Below are 19,855 nucleotides of genomic sequence, written 5' to 3'. Positions count from 1 at the left end.
TAGCTTCTATGACTGGCAAGTCACAGACACTTATGTGCTACAATATTCTCATACAATATAATTTCATTCAAGTTTTCCCATGAAGACTGAATTGTCTTCATGAAACCACTTGCTTACTAATAAAAAAGTTGAAGGCACAATAAACACCTTCTTTTTCCCCTACATATTGTCAATTACTAGAACAATCAGGCAAAAACCACTCCAGGTGTAGAAAAAGCCATCAACTTTAGGATTCATATCTGGACAAAGACTGGACAAGTCATCTAAGCTTTCTGAAGTCTGAGTACTTAACCTACTTTATTGGCATTGAAAACTTAAAGAAGGGGGTGGGGAGATCAAGAGTACAAGCTCTGCTTATAATTCTGAGACCCAAATTTGAACAGAATACTAAAAAACCCATCCTCAGTGCTTCAGATCACTTGGAACACATTAGTTAAGAGAGATGCTGCTACAGGTACATTAACAAGTAATCTGGCAATGCAGTTACCATCAACTTCTTTTTCAATCAGGTCCATTCTGCTGGTGACTTCATTCTGTACATTCTCTATATGGGTGAGGAGATTTAGCTGCCATTGAAGATGTGTGTCCACTTGTTCTTCTGAGCCTTTTCTTTCATTACAAACAAACACAGTGTTTCCTTCAGCAGAATTCTTCATAGGAGCAACAGAAAGAAAAAAATTGCCATTTAAGATTTTTTTTTCTTTGTTTTAATTTCTGGTGTTGATTTCAACATTTGAGTCACATGATAAACTCTGCTGGCTTAGAATTGTACTTCTGTACACACAACAAAAAGCTTACTCAGAAAGCCACATACTATGACACATCAATAGACTAAAATAACAAAATGCAGATTCCACATAAGTAAGCATCTCTCCCTTTTGCCTCATTTTCCTAACACTGAAATTTATCAGTTCAAATACTTTCTTCAATGCAGTAAAACAGATTTTACTTCTGTGCCCTTTTTATATAAATGGTAACTAAAATCATAAAGTGCTGAACTGCATAGGTCTACTGCCACCAAAAATGTGCAAAATCCTAAGGTTTGTTTCCATGGAAAACTTTCTACAATGCAGAAGTATCTAGGATGTCAACAGTCACTCTTTTGCACAAATAAGGTGGACATCCTATTTCACAGAATCCCAGAATGAGTCAGCTTGGAAGGGACCAGAGTGGATCACCAGGTCCCAGAGGGTCATCTCAGAGCACATGGCACAGGATTGTGTCCAGATGGTTCTGGAGTATCTCCATGAGGGAAGAGACTTCACATCCTCTCTGAGCAATCTGTTCTCTTTGCTGATTAAGACAAAAAACTTCTCTTCCTACCTGCTATTACCCCACCTACCTTCCTGGCACAAGTCTGGGGTAGAACTGAACATGCTTGGGGACAGTTATAGTAACATGTGGAGTTATGCAAACATTGTGTCTGAGAAGATTGACTTCTGCAATATAATTAGTACCTTCACAGCATGCCAGAGATAATACACAAGCTCCTAATCTTTCAGTATTTGATGTTTCAGCTACTGAGTGGAAGTAGATCAGATTTAATGAGGTAAAAATACTCAGCATCTCAGGTAATTAGGAGGATTAACAGCTTCCATTTTATATCCACTATGACTTCATATCCAATGAAGTTCTTTCACTATTGAAGATTTTATTTTAAGGACTAGAATGCCAAATAGATGTGCTCACCCAGTGTCAGTTCATGTCAAATGCCAGAGCAAAGAATGATTTTAATTGTATTAATACACTTCTCTGAAGAGCTCAGCTAATTTTCCACACCACATAAGAAAAAAATGGTGTTAGGCCTGCTATTAAAATACTTTTTTCTCCAGTCAAGTATAGAAGAGTGAGAAGAGACATAAAGAAGAAAATAGGAACTGAAGGATTTTAAGTTACAACTTAAGCAAAAAACCCCAACTTTCATTTTAAGACTTGAAATCAATTAAAAAACACTAACCAAACAAATAAAACTCTGACTGACCTGCAGGCAGCTTTATTAGCAACTCAGATGAGTGAGCATTGTTAATATTCATGAAGTTCAATAAAAGAGTTAAAATTATGTATCAGACATAGATTTTATTTGAAAGGTATGAGAGTTTTGATACCTTTATGATATTTAAAATCCCTTTTCTGAAGGCATCAGGTTTGCTTCCACAGTGTTTTCAGTAATCAAACTTTTTGTAATCTTATGAAAAATATTTCCAGTATAAGTAAGAAATTAACTATTCCTTACAATTTTCAGACCCTCTCCAGAACTACAGGAATGCCACTTTTCCCTTGCTGTGAAAGAATCCAAGTCCATAATTCTAAAAGCAAAATCATCTTTCAGCCTGCTTCAGTAAAATGGAGAAAATTTCAAAGTTAAGGAACTGAATATCTAAATAACATCATAAATGTTGGTTTGTTTTTTACCTTCTAATGACCTCTATATTTATTTAAATGGCTCCTTGAAAAAAAATCACAAAATCCAACAGATTCTCCTCTAACCTCTGAGATCAATGTAGGTAATCAGGCAGGGATGGCAGGGGAAGGATACAACTCATGGACAAGAAATAACAGGAGATTCAGGTGGGGAAGTCTTGTGCTTTCAGAAGCAAAACCAAGGAAACTAAATACAATTTTAAAGATAATGCATAGCCCAAAAGGGACTTGAAAACAGTTGATCCAAACACTGTTTGTAAGAGAAAGTGAAGTATGTAACAGAACTGCAGATTAGGGTAAGACACAATGGTATGGAGAACCAGAATATTAAAAGGTTCTGAAGAATGCTAGAAAGGAAAATTCAAAGCCTCAGTCAAACTTTGACAAGGAAAAGAGAAAAGGCACCTTAGAGAGAAGTCAGATCATTCAAAAATGATCCTTCAATGTCAGTTTTAAAGTAAGTTCAGACAGGTTTATGGAGAAACCAAGGAGAGCTTTTCCATGCCAATCATGTTTGGGCAGAAGACCTTATTTAGTATCAAGGTGTCTCCAAAGGAAAGAACACTGTTAAACCAAGAAGAGATCTGTTGGGGTCAGTGCCAAAGAGAGAGTACCCAGCTTTTTAGATATATGCTTGAATCTCTGAAGGAAATATTAGTTTTGTTTAACTGCTCATGCATATTTTCCTTTAATCCTAAATATCTTTATACTATTTATAATGTTTACAATGATGATTTAAACTACTGTTGGAAGGCAAGAGTATTTGACACTGCTGCATGTCTCCTTACTAGAAATCTGAATATAGTTGTGCAGTGTAGCAAATTTAGCAAAGAAACAGGTATTTTTAATTAGAATGAGCCTAAAATTCCCCATTCAGACTATACAGCTTACATGCCACATTTAGAACTAAAATTAAAAAGAAAAAAGATGCATCATACTCATTTCTTCCACACCAGAAACTGTAATTCTACAGGGGGATGAGTTGGATGATTTATCCTCATACAGATGGTATTGCAGAAAACAGAAAGGTTTGGTTCTCTTTGGTTTTTGCTATGAGAACTGTTCACTAAAACCAGATTAACAAGTTTCAGACCTTTTCCACGAAATAATGGATTAAAACCATTAATGTAAAAATGAGAAAGAGATGTTTAAACAGCAAAATATAATCCTGACTAAAAATGTTTCATTAGAAGAAATATGCAATATAGAAGACTGAAAAGCAGTTGCACATGAGGTGAAATTAGTTGGTCAGTAAATCATTACATGTGAAAGACATTCTAGGTAGCACTGCTATTAAAAGAAGAATACAGTATTATAATAAACGTCATTAAAAAAGTCTTGGTTTCAAAAACAACAACTAAAACCACCTAGCACATGCAGATAACCAAACAGAGAAAAAGGGAAACCTGTCCCATTCTCCTCACCTTGTAAAAACCATGTAAATTTTGTTCCAAGACCCTGCATTTTAAGAATGGGGTTTCCTTTCTCTCAAAACATTGGATTGAGAATGATTTTTTAGCACAGGCAATACCTTAAACCATACCTTCTATTTCATACACCAGCTGAAATGAACTTACTTCACTTGGAAAAATTTCAGTGATTCAAGTTTGCTTCTAGTGACTTCTGCTGACTTATTTAATAAATATGTTGACTTACAGCAACAAACATTTTTAAATACCTGTATGTACTACAGTTTTATCAGATTGAACATACTTTTCCAAATAAAATTTCCCAGATGAAGAATGATACTTACCTGCTCATTCATGCCACCATCTTTAAAAGAATATTGTAAACAGTTTTTATTCTCTGTGTGATATTCCTGATCTTCCTCAAAGCTACTTGTGTCTTCATCATCTGAGCTCATAGGGTCAGTGACTGCTTTGTAGTCATGACTAAAACTCTGTGGTTTTTGGTAACTGTGCTCACTTGTGATGTATGTTTCTTCCATCTTCTGGGGTATACTGGGTGGCTCTTTATGGTTTTGACTATGACACGTCCTTTCAGCTGGACTAACAGCATCCTGCAAAGTCACCAACTTTTTCTCTACCCCAACAGTTCTTTGTTCTTGCTCTTTTCTCATCCCTGAATAAGCCCAGAGATGAAGGTCTGGGTGATGCTTATTTCTGCAATGAAGGGGAGGAAAAAAAGCAAGTTATAGAGAACTTAGTGCACTTAGAGGACTAACTATTAAGCATCCAATTCTCCTAGATATTAACTACCATTATCAAACAAGAAGTATTCCTAGGTTATTCACTAAATTAAGATAAATCTAGAATGTCCCTTTAACACCAAATGTACCCAAAAAATCACCAATAATCCCAATAAACCAGATCTGCTTGGGTGCTGAACACCTAGCTCCTGCTGAAGCTGAGGGTACTGCACATCTTGCACTTAAATTACTTAAAATATTATACTATATTATATATATTATATATATACTATATTATACTATATTATATATATTATACTAATATATAATATTATATATTATATATTATATATAATGTGTATATATATATATAATATTAAAGAAAGAATTTCAATGTGAGAGAAAAATGCAAATGGAATAATGGTAGTCTTTGCTACCTGAATATATTCAGCTGAAAAATAAAGCCTGGAGTGATACCTACTTCAGTATCCCAATCTTCAGCTGCAGTCCATGCAGTATTTCAGTTACCCCATAGACATCTGCCAGTAGATGATGTGTTGACACAATCTTTTTGGCATTAAGATGAGAGTAGTTCTCTTTCAAAAATGATAATCCACACATGTGTCCATTGTTTAGCCAGTCTTTGTCATAGAGATATTTGGCACTCCACCTCTGTCCTGGGGTGAGCAATAAAGAAATTGAGGGACATCTAAAGCCACAGCAGAATTATGTTTACAACTAGAGTGCTATATTTATGTGCTGTACTTGCCTAAATATCTCCTCACTTCCATGAAAGGATGACTCAGGATTTTGCTAATAATATATATGAATTTAGTTTTTATGGATTAAGAAGAAAGTCAAAACTTATGAGAAAGAAAATCAGCCTGAAACCTCTAAATAGCATTTGAAATTAAAATCTAATCACCTTTGCAATCAAACTATATGATATTAAGATCTATGCTGTTATCAAAATAAAAATCACCAAAAAAAATTTACATTGACATTTTATTTATCTAAGTAGTTCAACTTACTTTTTTTTTAAAAAAAAAAAAAAAAGAAAGCCTAAGTTACCAAGAGAAATATTAGAGTGGATTTTATATGGATATATCCAAAACATCCAGTTTCTTTCTAAAAGACATATGTTTTGCTTCAATACTGAAGTCAATATCTATTTATTAGAAGCCAAGAAAAAGCTTCAGGAAAAGCAGACATTTTAAAGTTATCTGACAGCAAAGCTCTTCCACTCCCTTTGAGGTGCCTTTCACCAGACTTGTAGAGAGGGTATTGATGTATGTGGGCCTCAGGTGCCCCTGCTATGTCTTAACCCAACCAGCAGGAACAAGGATTTAGCTAAGGCTTCTACAGTAGCTAAATAACTACTAAAAAACCCAAACAAATCCAAAAAAAACCCCATAACAAAACAAAACCAAAATGCCCACCCAAAACTAGAAAAGCATAGTGCTAATTATTGCAATGTTATCGTTTACAACAAGGCACCCAGACGGACTGACAATATCTTACAGTGGATTTCAAATCATAACTATCATCATAGACAGAACAAAGAACAGGTTGATGGAAGCCCTTCATACCTTTCAGGAGAATACCCTGTCTATCTCCTTTTTGCCCATTATCCCAATACACTTTAAAATACTGACATTGAGAATGACTTTTTTCTCCTGACATAGAAAGAAAAGAAGTAATGGTTAGGAAGGGAGAGAAGATAAAAATTAGGGACACAGACTCTGCATAGCAGGGGAAAACGAAGTACCTAACACAGTGCAGGGAAAGAGCACAAGACAAATTAGCTGGGTTTAGTAAGAAGAAGCTGGGCTGCTCAAAGAGACACCACACAGAACTATCAGACAAGACTCTCTACCACCAGTTTTGATTCACACTGGGACATATGGAACCAGCTCTACTTTGCTAATATTTCATCTCAAAAATAGCTAATAAAAACTCTGCAATTTTCATATTTCACTTCTTAAATTTAGAATGTCAGTAAATTTAAGGCTGTAGTCTCATTGCCCTTTTGAAACAGCTGGAGTGCTGGATATTTCACCAGAAGACAGGTATGTGCATTTGTATCAATTGTCAGAAGAAAATAAAAAAAACTTACTTCCAAATTCTTAAGTTTTTCTCCATATAACTGTTAAGAAAAATGGGTTTATCACAGAATAATTTTTAAATCAACATCTTCCTAATCAAATGTATTCAGTTTAAAAGTAAAGTTTTCCTAGTTCTTATGAATTTGACCTAAGTATCTGAAATTCAACATATGCTGTTTGTGCACTATTGCTTACTATAAGATGGAATAGATTTTCTGTATTTTAAATATTCAGTTCCACACTTTTACACAGTTCTGGGCTAATGCAAACATTATAAAATTGCAATTACTATGAAATGCCATTCACAGCATGTTTGAATGTACTGTGGTACTGAGTCCTTTTCCTCTAAGAAAATATTTAAATGAACAAATGTGATTCCAAGTATTAGCAAAACAGATCCCTGAACAAAAATGATTTCTTTAGAAAAGTTTTTCAGACTACACTGACATAAAAAAGTGCTAAGGTTTGGGGGAAATTAAGTTTCAACAAGTAAAACAATGGCAACTGAGTTCATGGATAAGATTTAGCATAGCTGACCATGATGTTACTAACACAAAAGTAAGTTTCTGCTCAGAGCCAAACTTAGAATCACTTGCCCCAAAGAAGCATCACACGTTAACACAAAACAGACAAAGCTTGAACAATTTAAGCAAATTCATAACATCTTTGCTCAAAAATCCCAAGCAGGGCTGCAGATAAAGGTGGTTTATCCATACCTGGTGGATCTCTGCAGATGTAACAGATGTACTGCTCTGGAATGCTGTCCTCCAACAGTCCCATGCATACACTGTGCTGCCAACACAAGCATTCTTCACACTGACATCAGAAAAAAAACACAACAAAAGCAAAAACTAAAACTGAGACAAGTAGATGCAAAAACCCAGAAGCTACTTCTTGAATCATCAAAATGCAGAGAACAGCACTTAAATTTAAATAGCTGGCTTGAGCAAGATTATTTTAGTTGGGCAATTTGTGTTTGGGTAGACAAAGACATCAAGCTAAAAAAGAGCTCTAGATCTGAAAGTTACCTCAACCACAAACTTCAGACTGGAGGAAAAAAAAAAAGAAACTGAAGATGTAATATTAAATAGTATTTTATTGCAACATTCAGTATTTTAGCACCTACATATTTAGTAGTGAAACATAAGACAGGAGTATAATATTATAGTAAAGTAGAAAGATAATGTAATACATTACAGCATAACAGTGAAAAGTAGAAAACTCTTCAGTTTAATTATTTATATTTACAAAGCATCTCTCCAGTGCGCTAGAAAGATGTGCTTTTAATATCGCACCAATGGAAAATCTAAAAGAAAAAGAAAATTAAGAGAAAATGAAAGAGGAGAAACAAGAGAATAGGAGAGCAAAATAGAAGTGGTAAGACATGAGAGCCTAGAAATAGCAAACTGGTTGCTCTCAGTGAGACAAGCATGAAGAGGAAAAATCAGGCTGCCATTGGACTTCAAAAACAGGCAGGAGACTGCCTCTTATAAAGATACTTCCCTTTCTCAACTCTGTGCTTGCCAGTGTTTTAAATATCTGCTGGCTCACTGCTGAAAATCTCTCTTCTTTGCTTTGACATGCCTTTGAGCATCAACCTGTCCAAGACACTGAAGTCACCATTTCTCCTGTCACTACAGCTACTGTGTCCCCTCCTGTCTCAGAAGATTGTTACACCAGTCCATTTTTCCAATTGTTACCACAGCTGAACTGCTCAGTTCCTCCAACACAGCACAGCCTGTTAGTCTGCTCCCCAAGACAGCCTGTGTGCCCTCCATTTCCAGGGCTCTGTCAGTTCCAGAACACTGAGTCCACTAACACATGACAGCCCTACTTGTTTCCTTTAAATCTTGACTAAAAAGCTCCATACTATTGGCTGGAACTGTATCACAGTAGTAGTTGAATACAAACCTGATTTTGAATGGGGGTAAAAAAACCAGAAGGTTCATGACCTTTTTAAAGTTGTTGACAACTGAGTTCCTCCTTTGCTTTTTGCATCTGATTTAATCACTGCATTATAAATTGCTTGAGAAAAAATACTTGAAATTTCTCAAAGATGGGAAATACTCTCCTAACTGGAGTACAAAGTAATAAGCAGCAGTTGCAATCTGTCAACATCTGAATGCTGTGCGGACATGGAATACTCTTCTTCCCTTTTATCTATACCAACTTAAGATGTAAATTCTCAGCAGTTTCTAAAACCTGGTAGTGATACCCAGTGTGAGAAGTGCTGTTCTAAAGATGGAACACACATCACAGTATTGACAGTATTTAGTGTCTGCACAGGAGACACACTGCACACAGAGGAGGGACATTTACAGTGAGCAGAGAGGTTTCTACAAGTGGTACTGCAAAGCACAAGGGCCAAGCCAGGAGGGCTTGTAAAATCTGGATGGTCTGGGGAACAGAAGCAGAATGGTTTGTGTGTGGCCGAGGATACTTTATTCCAAATTTATCAGCTGGCTATAAAGAAAAAGGTTACTCAGCAATTTGTCCTATGTATCAAATTGCTAGAGAAACCCCATCCTAGAGGAACAGCTCTGTATCCACTGAACAGAGCCAAACCAAGTGCAGAACAAAGAAATATTTTGTTCTTGTTCACTTATGTACAGCTCTCTACATAATTCCAGTCTGTGACACATCAAAAGGGCACCTTCACAAGCAAAACATTCACATGGAAAATGTAACTCCACACACCAAACTTCTTTACCTGAATCATAAAACCATTTTCTTCATCAAGTTCACAAATACATCTAACAATTTCATTGATAGCATCATCTTCATCCTGAGACTCTTCAAAGTTGGTTGAATCAAAATCCTGATTGTATTCATCACCACTAAGTAACAAACTCTCTGTGGAAGAATCATCCAAGAACTCCACATCTGAAAGGTCTAATAGAAATAAATACATGTGAAACTGTGTGGAGAGACATAATAACTGAAAGAAATACAAGGAGCTTCGACAGGTAAAAATCTTAATCTGCACTATCAACAAAAATCACTCTCAAACACACTGCTGATACATGAGATTTCAAGATGAATTCTGCAAAGTGCCTTTAATGTGCTCTCCTCAGATGCAGAGTACCAACACTTAACCAAAGCAAGTACAATGTAGAACAGCTTGAGGAGTGCAAGCTTTTTGATTTAAATAGATGAAGGATAAATCAGTCACCACATTTATAGTTACAATCCCAAACATAAACCAAATTATTTCCTTTAAAATTCCCTTTCTTAACAAATTAAACCTACAAACTTAAATCTGCTGTTCATTCAACCTACTTTCTCCACTGAGGTCAACAGAGAGGATGGCTCTAGGGTACTGGTACGAGGTGTTCTTCTCTGAGAACATACTGCGCAGGGTCAGAGAGCTGCCCGAGGAGCGCGTCAACGGAGAGGAGCACCTGTCCAGGAATTCCACAGAGCTGTCTTCATAATCCGAGTAATCTGAAATGTTGAAAGAAAAGAAGTTGCTCTAACAAAAGTAAAATTTATAACAAATGTAAAAAAAAAAAAAAAAAGGTGTATAGATTTTACTCCAGCAGCATTATGTTGAAAAGCAAAGACTATCAATGCTGAGGTATCAGGATGATGAACCTGTAAGTAAGAAATGGCAAAAACTCTTTGTAACATTTTATTACAAAATTTCCAGTAAGAAACATAATCAAGTTTGATAGATAAGCATCACCATTTGTAACTCTGCCACCTCTGAATGTACAGAGGGGTAATTTTTCCTAGAATATTATGCAGTCTTCTTTCTCCACAATTCATCCTGCACCATCTGCTATCCTTAGAGCTGCTGCTGGTGACTCTCTCATGCCTTAAGTCTGCTTGCAGCACTACCAGCATTGCTACTTAGAAGCAACCACAGACGACCCTGCCAGCTTAAGTGATAAAAGCTTGCCTGCACCCCTGCAGAGGAGCACAGGGAGCTCAAAGAAAATTGTCTTTGCATGTTCCCAGGCCCAGGTCAGGAGACATCAATGGGTCAACAGGTCCTGGGATGGGCTAGGGAGCATCCCAGAGAGTATACATACACAGGCCCAGAGGAGGAGGATGAGCAGGCAAACAACAAACACCCCCTGGCCAGGCCCCTCTCAGACTTTCCCAGCAGTGCCATCACCACCATTGCATGAAACCCATCAGGATGTGTTACCCACAGCAGGTCTCTGGATCATCTTCTGGACTAAGGGCAGTTGCAGCCTGGGAGTTGCCAATGGAAGACACTATGGGATGTGGGGGAAAATAATTTTGGGTTTATGAATTACTATGAAATGTTTAGGGAAGAAAATAAAGGTAGGGATAATGGATGGACTGAAGTGATTTGGGGAAGAACAATTATGGGCAGAACACAGGAATAACAGGACAAAAAAGCCACATATGCATGAAGTCTTGTGGTCAGTACACTTGCCTGGCCATGCTCTGCATCCAGCCTGTGCTGGCAGAGGTTGTAAGTCTCCTTCCTTGGAGACATTGAAAAGCTGTCTGGATAAAATCCTGGACAACCAGGACAAGGGGGTTGGACAACTGCACTTCCAGAGGTCTCTTCCAACCTCAACTATTCTGTAATTTTTATTAAACCTCATTTCAATCTCTTACCTGGGGAAGGGGCTCTCCATTCAGGGTTCATGTACATGCTCTGTGTGCCAGCAAATGGAGTAGCCCTGCAGGTCAAAGGGTCCACGTGTCTGTGGTGCCAGCACTCAGAGACAGCAGTGACAACAGTGCCAGCCCCGTGCCAGGGGTCTCTGGTCACAGAGGCCCATGAGCTCATGCTGCAGCACCTGCAGCCAGTCCAAGTGTCTGATTGCTTGCATGGATCAGGCTGGACCAGGTGATGAGCAGGTGAAGTGGCCTAGGAGCAAGGGGTCAGTGGGTCTGCAAGGGCCAGTTCTGGGTGGAAGTGGCTCTCTAAGCAGGAGAGCTGGGGTGGGGGGCTCTGGGGACCCAGGGAGAGCTGGCCAACACTGGGAGCATGTGAGAATGCACATGGAAGTGAGACTGTCTGTCCTGCAGCGGGGCTGATGCCCCATGAACTCATACCTGCAGGCACAGAAATTGGAAAGACTGGGATTCAGAGGAGCTACTGGGCAGTGTCTGAGCCCACCTGCTGCAGAAATCCCCACTGTACTTACACACCTCTGTATTATCTTCCTGCTCAGCCAGAGAGAGGAGCAGGGTGAGGCTGTCACAGCACACACACAAGCACAGACAACATCATGTGTTTCTGCCTTCTGGTCACACAGTGCTACTGACATTTATCTTGATAACCAGCATTGTATCTCTTCCTCTATCAAATTACTTGTAACACTCTCAAGAAACACATTACAAACACATTTGGCTGTCCCTAATCATGACTGGAGAGACTGTCCTAGGAAAGTCATTGCAAATCATTGAACAGTTAGGGCTGGAAGGGACCTTAAAGATCATCCTGTTCCCCCCCACCTTCTAGTAGACCAGGTTTTTCATCCACACTTTTAGAGGTCCATCCACACTGGCCTTCAACACTTCCCAGGATGGGACATCGACAACTTCTCTGGGCAACCCATTCCAGTGGCTCACCACCCCACAGAGAAAAACTTCTTCTAAATATCTAAACTAATCTAGATCTACCCTCTTTCAGGGTAAAACTGCTACCCCTTGCCCTACCACCACACTCCCTATTCAGGAGCCCCTCCCAATCCTTTCTTTGGGTCTCCTGTAAGTACTAGAAGTCTGCTATATGGTCTTTCCCCAGCATTCTCTTTTTCATAAGAGAGCCTAAAACAGACTCTTAGCCTCTCTCACAGGGGAAGTTTTCCACCCCTCTGATCATCATTGTGCCCTTCCTCTGGATCCACCCAAGCATAGCTTCAATCAGTAATTAGGAGTAGCTACCCATTTACTACTCTGAAAAATTAGTACTTCAAATATAAGCAAGTGATTGGATTACTGCACTTCCACCCTTCTGTAGGAAGCATTCCTGCTCCCACCTATCACTACAGTTTTCCTGCTATGGGTTCCATAATATCCTTCTCTCCTAGATCACTGTTCATGAAGCCACCTTCCTCTTTACAGTCTCTGTCCACAGCACATCTCCAGCCTTTCCCAAGTGTATGCACTGTAGTCAGCTCCAAGAGCAGCAGAGTTGATTACCTCATGCTGCATGGCTTTCAGCCTCACTGCAACAGAGCAGCAGGAGTATCAGGCATTGCTACTTTCTGCTACACATGGCTTAATGCAATCAGTAAGTCATGCACACACCTGGAGCACAAAACCAGTCCACAAAACCAGTCTTTGCTGGGGTTTCTGTTTTGTCTTAAAGTCTTGTTCAAAACTTACCTGGGGTACACAATGTACCTGCTCCCTCTTCTTAATTTGAAACAAAAGGAGAATGCCTCACACCTTTACGCTTTTATCCATGCCTGGAGTAGAGTGACCTAGTCCTGGAGAGGGTCCTGTTTCTTTTGACAGATGGGCTTTTTCAGGCTTTTTCAGTCAGAGTCTACCAGAGTATTTCAAATTTTTTCCCCAGTTAAAAAAAGTCCAAATGGAATACGTTTGGATTGTTAAACCCAGATTTTCACAAGATGAATTTTTAAAGAATAAAACATTCAAGTTTTACCCAAATTGCTTTTTGCATCTGGATTTAAGATTTCTATTTGTTGAGACATTGGGCATATTTTCTTCTCATATTTACAAACACTGGATAAGGCTCCTAGAAACTGGAACCTAATCATGGTACCTCTGCCAAGCTTCTAAGTTCCAAGACAAGCTGGCAAAAAGACCAAAGGAATAAAAAGATGAAAAAAAGAAAGAGAAAACCCCAGCCCACAACAGACCCCCTTATGACCACAAGAAGATAAAACCAAAGAACAATACTGGACACACACCTAGCACTTATCAGTATCTTCTTGCAAATACTTAGATGCCTTCTCAGTGCAAGTAAGAAGCTCCCAATGATTAAGTAGAATAAGCATTTGAAGTTTATAGCTTAAAATTATGTTACTCCAGTATAAGGATGAAGAACCACACAAAACTTACAATATTGCAATTCACACTAAAGCACTGCATGATCTGGAAGCATTTTCATGGTATAGCACAAATTTTGGACAGGGAAACACATAATCCACAAAATATAATCCCCATTTGTCAAGGCAACAGACAAGGCTGTTACAAGAGAGATGCAAACCTCAACTGTGAAAGAGGGGGTGCATTGCATACAGCAAACCACTGGAATGTAGCAACTAACTAGACACTAGAATGATTTTACTGTCCAACCAAAATAGGTATGACATGTATACAGAGCTTTAAAAGAAGAATTTAAAGAGATGAAAACAACAAGCATATCTTTTTGAAGAAGGAAAAAAAACCCTGTGAAATATGTGTGTCTATCACATAGAGAGAGACAGGCTATAAATGCAAGGAAAAAAAGAAGTCCCAAGTGTCCTTTTCATATTTAAGGTTAAAAATTACTCTTGGACATTTCTAAAATTTTACATTTATATTGTTTACAAACAAGTTTTACTATCTAATGATAGAAATACACTGGGTGGTTTTACTTACATTAAAAACATATAAATTGAACTTACCATGCTGTTTTGATTTCTTCTTTTTTTTCTTCTTCTTTTTCTGTTTTGGTTTATGATCTTTTTCCTTCTTTTCCTTTTTCTCCTTTTCTTTTTCTTTCTTTTTACCTGAAAACAAAATTAAACAATTTAAAGCAGCTTAGCCTAAACAAGGCATTCAAAATCAAGTGCTTCAGTTGTCTAGTCAGATCAAAATGATTCAGTTAATTTACTTGACATCTTGGACACACCTCTTATCAATTGCTGGTATAATAGTTCAAAGAAATCTCATTTGACAAATAATATTTTATCATTTAAGTATTTCCAAGTAAGATATCAAGGCAGAAAAAATACAGCAACGTACACAAAATATTTAACATCACATAAATAGCTTATAACTTCTATTTTACTTACAGTTTATAACAAAAACATTTGGGCAAGAGAAAGAGCTTTCACAAGGGCAAAATTCCCAATTATGAAGGTTACATTGTCCTAGAAACACATATTAGGCCTACAGAAAGACACTTGAAGGAAATTTCAGTATCAGAGTGCTGCTGTCAGCACTCTGCACTATACAGTGGCATCCTCACAGAAAACTGATTCTGACACATTTTTTATGCTGCAGTTCACTTTTAACCACTGTTGGTATATACAAGGACAAGTACTTTGACTTTGAAAGATTTTTTTTATCCTGTTAATTCTCCCTAGACAAAATACACCCTACATTTTCACTCCACAATAACTTCTTAAGTTATCAGCAGGGAGAAAAATAACAAGGAAATTAACTTGTTACAAAAAATAAGCCTGAAAGCCAGGATTGTTTCCGGCACACAAACTGGAGGAGTCTTATCTTCTTGGGGAATACAGAGACAAAGCTTTTACCTCCTGGAAAAACAAAGTAGAATCACTTCTCAATTCTTGCCAGTCCCTAATAACTTATTTTATTTTGAACACAGGATAAAAACAGAGTCCTCTTAATCTGTATTTTGTTTCATGAATCGCCACATGTTTTGCTAGTAACCCTTGTTTGCTGTTCTCATCTCAAATCTGACAGTACAATGGAGTAGCCAGTATTACTCATTCTACTAAGAAAAACCCCAATCAAATGAAAAACCAGAGGCAGTGGGCCTTTCATAGATACTTTAGGATCCTTCAAACTTCTTGCTATGGGCACTTTCATTTTATCTTATAAATTATTCTTCTGTTACAAAGCTGTCATATGCATAACAACTCTTTTTAGGCCCTTAACAAACAAAAACTGCAGCTGGGCCCAGGAAATATTCTATGCTTTTACATTTGCTCTTCAGAGACAGGAAGTATTAGAGAATTTTTCCTTTTTTTGTAAAAATAATATTGCTCTCCACATACCATATGCTGAAGAACTTTTCTCTTCCAGTTTTCCTTTTCTTTCCATTCTAGCTGCACCTGCAAATTGAAAAATGTAACACATAAGGCCAATGTCTGGCTGATGACCTAATTTCTCGTATAAGTCATTAGACTGTAAAAAATCCTAACAGCACACAATATTAAGAAACTTACAAACAAAACAATTATTTTTAATGTCATTTTACAATTATTTTTATTGTCTAAAGCACTGGAAACAAAAAGTATTGTAGTTTACCAACTTCTGAATGCTTGTCCTTCTCAATCACGTTCTTTAATATTTTCTCCTTCAGACTCTCAAAACATTTCTCCTTTATGGGCACAGAGCACTGTATCTCTGTCCCTTCAGAGCTCACTGATGTGGAAGACCTCTTTTTTTTACTATTCCCTTTGGGTAACTTGAGACTATTGGTTAAAGGCATTTCCAGATGCAAGGCATGTACATGGGACGAGGGTGCTGAAAACAAGAAGATGGATTTACTCGGCATTCCAGAAGGATTGCAGCCAGCCAGGGCTGGGTCAGATCACTGAAATGTCAATATTGCTCATACCATCATCACATTTAACAGGTCATTACTGCACATGAATGCCTGGACCTTAGTCTTACATACAAGACAATACATGCCACAGGAGGTTTATTCCTGTATTTTAGAATTTGCATTCACTTTTAAACTACCTCTACTGGTTAAAATGTACTTTTGCTGAGACTTTTAAGACTTTTTGTTTTCTTTTTTTTTCACTGTAATAGGAACCCATGACAAGAGTAATAGTTAAAGGTGCTGACAGTGTCAATATCATTTAAGTTAATGCTCCATTATGTTAACAAAGAAATTAAGCTCTGGTACAATATTTGTAGTCCAATGTATAAAATATTTCTGCTCATTGAATTTTTCATTGATTTTAATAATATTTAAATAATTCACTTTCTTTCATAAATCCACATTTAAATAACATGTAAAAGTACCATGACTTGTCAGAATTCGGCATCATATACTGACAATTCTCATCTTGTATTATTTAGAAAAGTATATTTAGTGAAATATTTAGTTGTTATTTTAGCTCTTTATCTGGTGCAAGTTAGGAAGTAATAAACTGTGAAAAAACAAAACTGAAATTGCAATTTTCACTGCTAATATTTATAATAATTTTAAAATAATCAAACTAGAATAAAAATTTTTTATAAAGAATATTATTGAAGTAATTCAAAACTCTCTATTACTGTGCCCATAACTATAGTTAGAGCTTCAAGATTCATCAAAATGTAATTAGGAAAGTCTAATTTTCATCAGACCCTTGGTCCATTTTAGGACCATGCCAAGGACATATTATACAAAACTGCAGCTCTGTAAAGGGCTCAGGTTTTTACATGCCAGATGTAAAATCCTGGAGGCACCAAGTTACCTTTGGTGTCTCTCAACAGAAGAGCCCAACAAAAGCATAAGCATGTAAAAAAACAAAAGTCCTGAAAAATACCAGCTATTGGCCAAAATATTGAAAAAGACAAAATATGGAGCTGATCTGGAATGCATTAAATAAGCAGCATTAAGATAATTTAGTAAATTCAGTCATAGAAAGATTCTGGGGAAAAAGCAAGAACATATCAAGCCTTCCCAACAGGGCCAGACCAACACAAATCTACTGGGATAGAACACAGCTGACACAACACCTGCTCCCACTGCTGAGCCTTCCTGGGAACACCCCACAATGCCACTAGTTGGAAAGCTGAAGGGCCAGCAAGAACAACAGAAATTGGTGCATCACCTCCCACAGCACTTTTCAATGCCAGGTGTCCCCAGCTGCAGGACAGCTCTGGGCTGTGTAACCCAGGCAGCAGCAGCTGCTCAGCTCTGTGTGCTGGCTCCTGCCACACAGCACGAGCTGCACAGCCACACCTGGGGCACCAGAGTCTTTCCACTCACCTAAGACCATAATCCTTTTAAGAGTGATTCAGGCTCTTGCCTATGTCTGTATTTCAAGTGCATTTAGCTTACTGGAATACTTATCACTGACACGAAACACTATCCAAATTATTCCTTTCTTAGGTTTCCTAATTACCATTTGTCTCTGTTACAGGACTGAACTGCTCTGCCATCTGTAGAGCAATAAGTATATTTTAGCACATTAGTAAAAGAAAAAAGTGACACTTTCCCACATCATCATGCTATCAACGTCTTGTCTCATTTCTAAAAAGAGCTCAAAAGGATCACCCAAATGTACGTAATTCATTTAGGTCACTGCCATTTCGATGAAAAGATGTGAGAACACTCCATCCAAACAATCTCAAAAGAAATTTAGTCTCAATGTTAGATGAATTAGTATTTAAACTTTATTATTGAGAAGAAATCCTGACCTGACATCCAAATATGATTTAATACCAACAGTCACAACACAACAAATTTCGGTATCTCAGTAATTTTCAACACAAGCACATCTGAAAAAGTGATTAGTAACTGCTTGAGGGAACACTTGTATTGGGCAGAAATCTCTCCAGTCAAGCAAATACCCATCTTACTGTCAGAACTCCCCAAACTGCCCTTCTATAGTAACTTGAAAATAGAAACTGCTATTATGCCTGTATCCATTGCAATGTTATTCTTGGCTTTTACTTTTCTTGATTGAAAATAATTTTAGATAGAGAATCTTAAATTCTCAAATACTACATAAAGTGTGAAAGCTTGCAAAGTCTGCTTTTCAACTGTGCAATCACTATGCCTTACACATAACCACAAAATTGGACAAGGTGGTCAGTCAGAAGGGCAAGTAACAAATACAATCAGGAAGTATAAGTTCCTACCTTTTTTATTTTTAACTGCTACTTTTAATTGCAATTTATTCCTCTTAAGGAGTCTAGCCAGCCACCTCCCACACAGTGAGAGTGGGAGGTCTGCAGTTAACACTCAGCACAGAGAAAGACGACCAGAGATTAGACTTGGTAAACTACTGATTTTGTCACCATTCCAGAATCAATTTTATCACTAGAAGACTGATTTCAGATTAAAAAAGAATGCAAACCACAGCATTCCCAGTCCACTTTATAATATGCTTCCAGTTCTACTTCTCCTGTTAGGGAACAAAGAAGTGACACAAGCCCCCTCATGCAAGGACAGGATGCTGTGCCACAAATACAATAGCACAACTGGGCTTGCAGTGGTACTGCTTATTGCAATTCATCAAGCTCAAATGAATTGTAGTAATCTGAAGCAATTTATTTTGTTGGTATTATTCTACTGGTATTCTATTTCATGGCTTTCCATGTTTAAAATAATATAAATATCACTATCTGCATTAATAAACAACCTAAATCATATTGCAATAGAAATATCAATCACGCTGCTCATGTTTAATTTAGTGCTTTGAATTTCCAGTGCATAGATCAATTTTATATTTCAACAGACTTTTAATTGCATATCACAGATTAACACTGGAGCCTGCCCAAAATGATGTCTCTAGGAAGAACAAGCCAATAAAACAGTTCTTGCTTGCCTCATGACCAGCCCAAACTGGGAACTTCAGGGCAGATATTAGAATGGCAGGCATTTAAATTAGGGAGTAAATTGGACTGTTAATAGATGGTTGAAGTAAAACAAACAGCCACAAAGTAACATGAGAAAGTAACAAGATGAACAGTTCATCCCTCTTAAGAGCAAGGTAAACCAGAAACACTGGCAGGAGTTTTTACAAAGCGATCAATCTCATTTTCTGAAAATTCTGTACATCAGCTGTTTCTTGTTCCTGCTGTAGTAAACTCTTACCAAGGAAATTATATAAAAGTATGCAATGTTTTTTTTTTTTTTCTTTTAGTCTTAAATTCAAATTTCTTCCATATAGTTAACCTAATGTTACCCTCCCAGCAAAATCATCTGTTGGTGTTAGAATCGAAAATAACAGCTAGTGATAATATTGTTATAACAGCATTACAAATATTGTATTGTTAGATTAGAAAGTGTACCAATATTTTCCTTTTACTTAAACTTCAAAACCCAGATTGCTTGCTGAAATTATGTTTGCTCAATATTTAACAGTTAAAGTAACATAAATGGTGCAGGGTTACAGAGGCCAAGAGAAAAGATCACAAATTTAAAGAGAAGCACAACTACAGAAAGATCTGAACTTCATATATTCAGAATGACAAAACTACTGTACTTCGCAAGTATTCTGATTGACTGTGGATTTAAAATCTCTGAAATGCTAAGGTGATCAAATGCCAGTTATCTGCATTTTAAGTAATTTAGCAAATGAAAGCAAAGATTCTT

The 19,855-nt window shown here is 37.2% G+C and overlaps 1 protein-coding gene across 10 annotated transcripts in view; it reads right to left on the bottom strand.

Annotated features, from left to right (window-relative positions):
• Window positions 1-19,855, bottom strand: part of PHF20L1 (PHD finger protein 20 like 1) — a 57,407-nt gene that overhangs the window by 6,033 nt on the left and 31,519 nt on the right. For 4 of the 10 annotated variants that reach the window (XM_054646807.2, XM_077189162.1, XM_077189164.1 and 1 more), the window contains 10 exons: window positions 15,841-16,059; window positions 15,588-15,644; window positions 14,244-14,348; window positions 9,955-10,119; window positions 9,386-9,567; window positions 7,392-7,491; window positions 6,160-6,246; window positions 5,052-5,247; window positions 4,175-4,544; window positions 488-650 (listed from right to left, as the gene is read on the bottom strand). In XM_054646807.2, coding sequence (XP_054502782.2) covers window positions 488-650; window positions 4,175-4,544; window positions 5,052-5,247; window positions 6,160-6,246; window positions 7,392-7,491; window positions 9,386-9,567; window positions 9,955-10,119; window positions 14,244-14,348; window positions 15,588-15,644; window positions 15,841-16,059 — 1,644 coding nt within the window. The remainder of the gene's footprint in view (window positions 1-487; window positions 651-4,174; window positions 4,545-5,051; window positions 5,248-6,159; window positions 6,247-7,391; window positions 7,492-9,385; window positions 9,568-9,954; window positions 10,120-14,243; window positions 14,349-15,587; window positions 15,645-15,840; window positions 16,060-19,855) is intronic. The other 6 variants (XM_054646825.2, XM_077189182.1, XM_077189190.1 and 3 more) reach the window with 3 other exon arrangements.

This window comes from Agelaius phoeniceus, chromosome 1, assembly GCF_051311805.1.
Source record: "Agelaius phoeniceus isolate bAgePho1 chromosome 1, bAgePho1.hap1, whole genome shotgun sequence".
NCBI lineage: Eukaryota > Metazoa > Chordata > Aves > Passeriformes > Icteridae > Agelaius > Agelaius phoeniceus.
This window is presented reverse-complemented; position numbering and strand designations above follow the sequence as displayed.